This window comes from Bison bison, unplaced genomic scaffold, assembly GCF_000754665.1.
Source record: "Bison bison bison isolate TAMUID 2011002044 unplaced genomic scaffold, Bison_UMD1.0 scf7180017864145, whole genome shotgun sequence".
Taxonomy (NCBI): Eukaryota; Metazoa; Chordata; class Mammalia; order Artiodactyla; family Bovidae; genus Bison; species Bison bison.
This window is the reverse complement of record NW_011494717.1, coordinates 8938206-8940515: the sequence shown is the minus strand read 5'-3', so window position 1 is coordinate 8940515 and position 2310 is coordinate 8938206. Positions and strand designations below refer to the sequence as shown.

Here is a 2310-nt window from a genome sequence, read left to right as displayed (position 1 = left end):
GAGCTCCACAGACGGCAGGGAAGTCGGTGTTTTTGTTCATTTCCGCATCCCCAGCACTTGAGGAGTGCCTGGGCAATAGCAGGTCCCCAGAAAGAGCTGTGGAAGGATAGGCTCTTCCCCTCCCCACCCACCCCTCAATCCAAGTTATGGTGTGAAGGGATAAATGAAGGAGAGAACAGGGTCTCCCCAAACCAGAGAATGAAAGAATCCAGCTTGTCTGAAAGGGCAAGAATGTGGACATGTCACCACACAGCCTCCCCGATCCCCCCAGTGCCCAGCTCCCCGCTTCTAGGCTCACCAGTCTCTGGATCATAGTAGCCCCCATCGTTGAGCAGGACTCTGTCAAAGGGCACCGTGCCTGGTTCAGACCGGGGCAAGCTCAGGGCAGCTGAAAAGGCTACCCGGGGCACAGAGGCTGCTGGTGCCCCCTCGGGTCCTGGGGTGGGGGGAAGGTGTCAGAGTGGATGCTCAGTGCAGCCCCCTTCTACTCCTCGGTCTCCACCCTACCCAGGGCTGCCTGAGGCCCTCCATCCTCCAAATCCTGGTTCGGGTCCCCTCCCTCCAGTGCTGAATGAGGGGAACTTACCCTGTTCACCTTGGGGACCTGTGGGGAGAGAAAAGGGAGCAGTGAGAACTAGGGCAGCTCTCGCTGAGTCACTCAGCAAACACCTGCTTTCCCACTGTGCCAGGTGCTATGCAGTCCCCCAAAGCAGAAATGGGGAGACAGATGGGATCTATTCTCTTCAACCTTGTAGGCTCAGCCACAGCCTTCAACACAGCAGGGAGGCCACCCACAGTCAACTGGCCAGCATGCTGACTATCCTATCTCCTAGTTACTTTCCTAGTTAATGTGAGCCACGTAGGAGCCCCAGTTCCTCACCCTTTTCCCTCTTCTCTGTCAAGTTCAGAGTAGAATGTCAAGCCCAGGGCTGCCAAGGGGGGTGGCAGCCCTGGCTGCACCAAGGATCTCAGCCCGCTCACCTGGTGGCCCCATGGGCCCCTTTTGTCCATCCTTGCCTGGAGGTCCTGGAGGCCCAGCGGGGCCAGGGGGTCCCTGCATCCCAGGAGGCCCTGGTGGCCCAGCTTCACCTGCAGGCCCTACAGTGACAAAACTGGGTTGAAGGGGAGCCATAAAAACGAGTTTCCAAAAGACAAGGAAGGTGGTAGATCCAGGGACAGGGTGATGGGCCCCCTTGCTGCCCACACTGGGTACCTAGGCGGCAGAGCAGCACCCCACCTCCACCCACAGGCCTGTCTGAGCCATCAAGGAGGGTGGGGAGCTGGGACCTTGGGTCATCTCTTGTGGACAAGCCTAGCCCTGGGACAGCGGTGGGTATGCAATTCATGCAGAGCAGGGCAAAGAGCAAGTAAACGAGGTTAAGGCTAGGCTGTTGTTAGGGTCAGGGGAGGAGAAAGAGAAGACTTGAAAAAGGTCCTCCCCCCGCTCCCCCCAGTGCCTCCTCTTGTCCACTCACCGGTGAGGTCCTTCAGGCTGAACTGGTGAAGCTGGTCCTCCAGCAGCAGCAGGGAGCTATTAAGGGCACCCAGCCGCTTGCCCAAGCCGGCCTGCCCCTCCAGCAGCTTCTCCAGCAAGGCTGCCTGTGTCTGGCTGGTGCTGTTGGTTTCCCGTAGTCCAGCCCAGAGCCCAGCCACATGTCTGGAAAGGCCTTCACGCAGGCCCTGCAGTCCCCCGGCCACCGTGTCCAGCCGCTCACAGACTCCCTCCAGGCGGCCCAATCGGCCCTCTAGACTGGGGCACTGGCCGGCCTGTGCCTGTCCCTCCTCCAGGCCTCGGAAGCGCTCCTCACTTTCTGTGGCGTGCTCTGTGGCCTCCTGTTGCAGTCTATTGATCTCAGAGATGATGCGGTCCTTGGTGGCTCCCAGGTCAGCCAGATCAGCACCCTGGCCCTCCACGGTGGTCTGCAGCTCATGCAGCGAGTCATTGAGGGAGCTGAAGGTGAGAATGACCTCAGAGAGCTCTCCTTGCAGGGCTTGGAGGGCTGAGCCTGAGCTGCCCCCGAACACACTGAAGCCATCCAGCGGCCCACGGCTCGGTCCCCCAACCCCAGGGCCGGCCCCAGGGCCCCGGGGGGGTAACAGCGGGCAGGAGCAGCGCTCCACACCATCCCGCAGGCGGCCGAGTTCCTCTTGTACACCTCCGCAGGCACCGCAATCCTCCTCCCCACGGGCCTGCAGCAGCCCCTCCAGTTGGCCCAGCCGTGCAGCTGTGAGATTCAGCTGCAGTGCGAACTCTGCAGCTGTTTCGCCCAATGCATCGACGCGACCATGGAGCAGGCCCACCGCCCCTTG

The 2310-nt window shown here is 61.0% G+C and overlaps 1 protein-coding gene across 1 annotated transcript in view; it reads right to left on the bottom strand.

Moving 5' to 3' along the window:
* The window catches only part of EMILIN1 (elastin microfibril interfacer 1), a gene marked incomplete at its 5' end in the record, with an annotated part of 7698 nt that overhangs the window by 990 nt on the left and 4398 nt on the right, over positions 1 to 2310 (bottom strand). Inside the window, 4 exons of the mRNA XM_010840692.1 lie at positions 299 to 436; positions 587 to 604; positions 982 to 1098; positions 1476 to 2306. Of these exons, the coding sequence (XP_010838994.1) occupies positions 299 to 436; positions 587 to 604; positions 982 to 1098; positions 1476 to 2306 (1104 nt within the window). The remainder of the gene's footprint in view (positions 1 to 298; positions 437 to 586; positions 605 to 981; positions 1099 to 1475; positions 2307 to 2310) is intronic.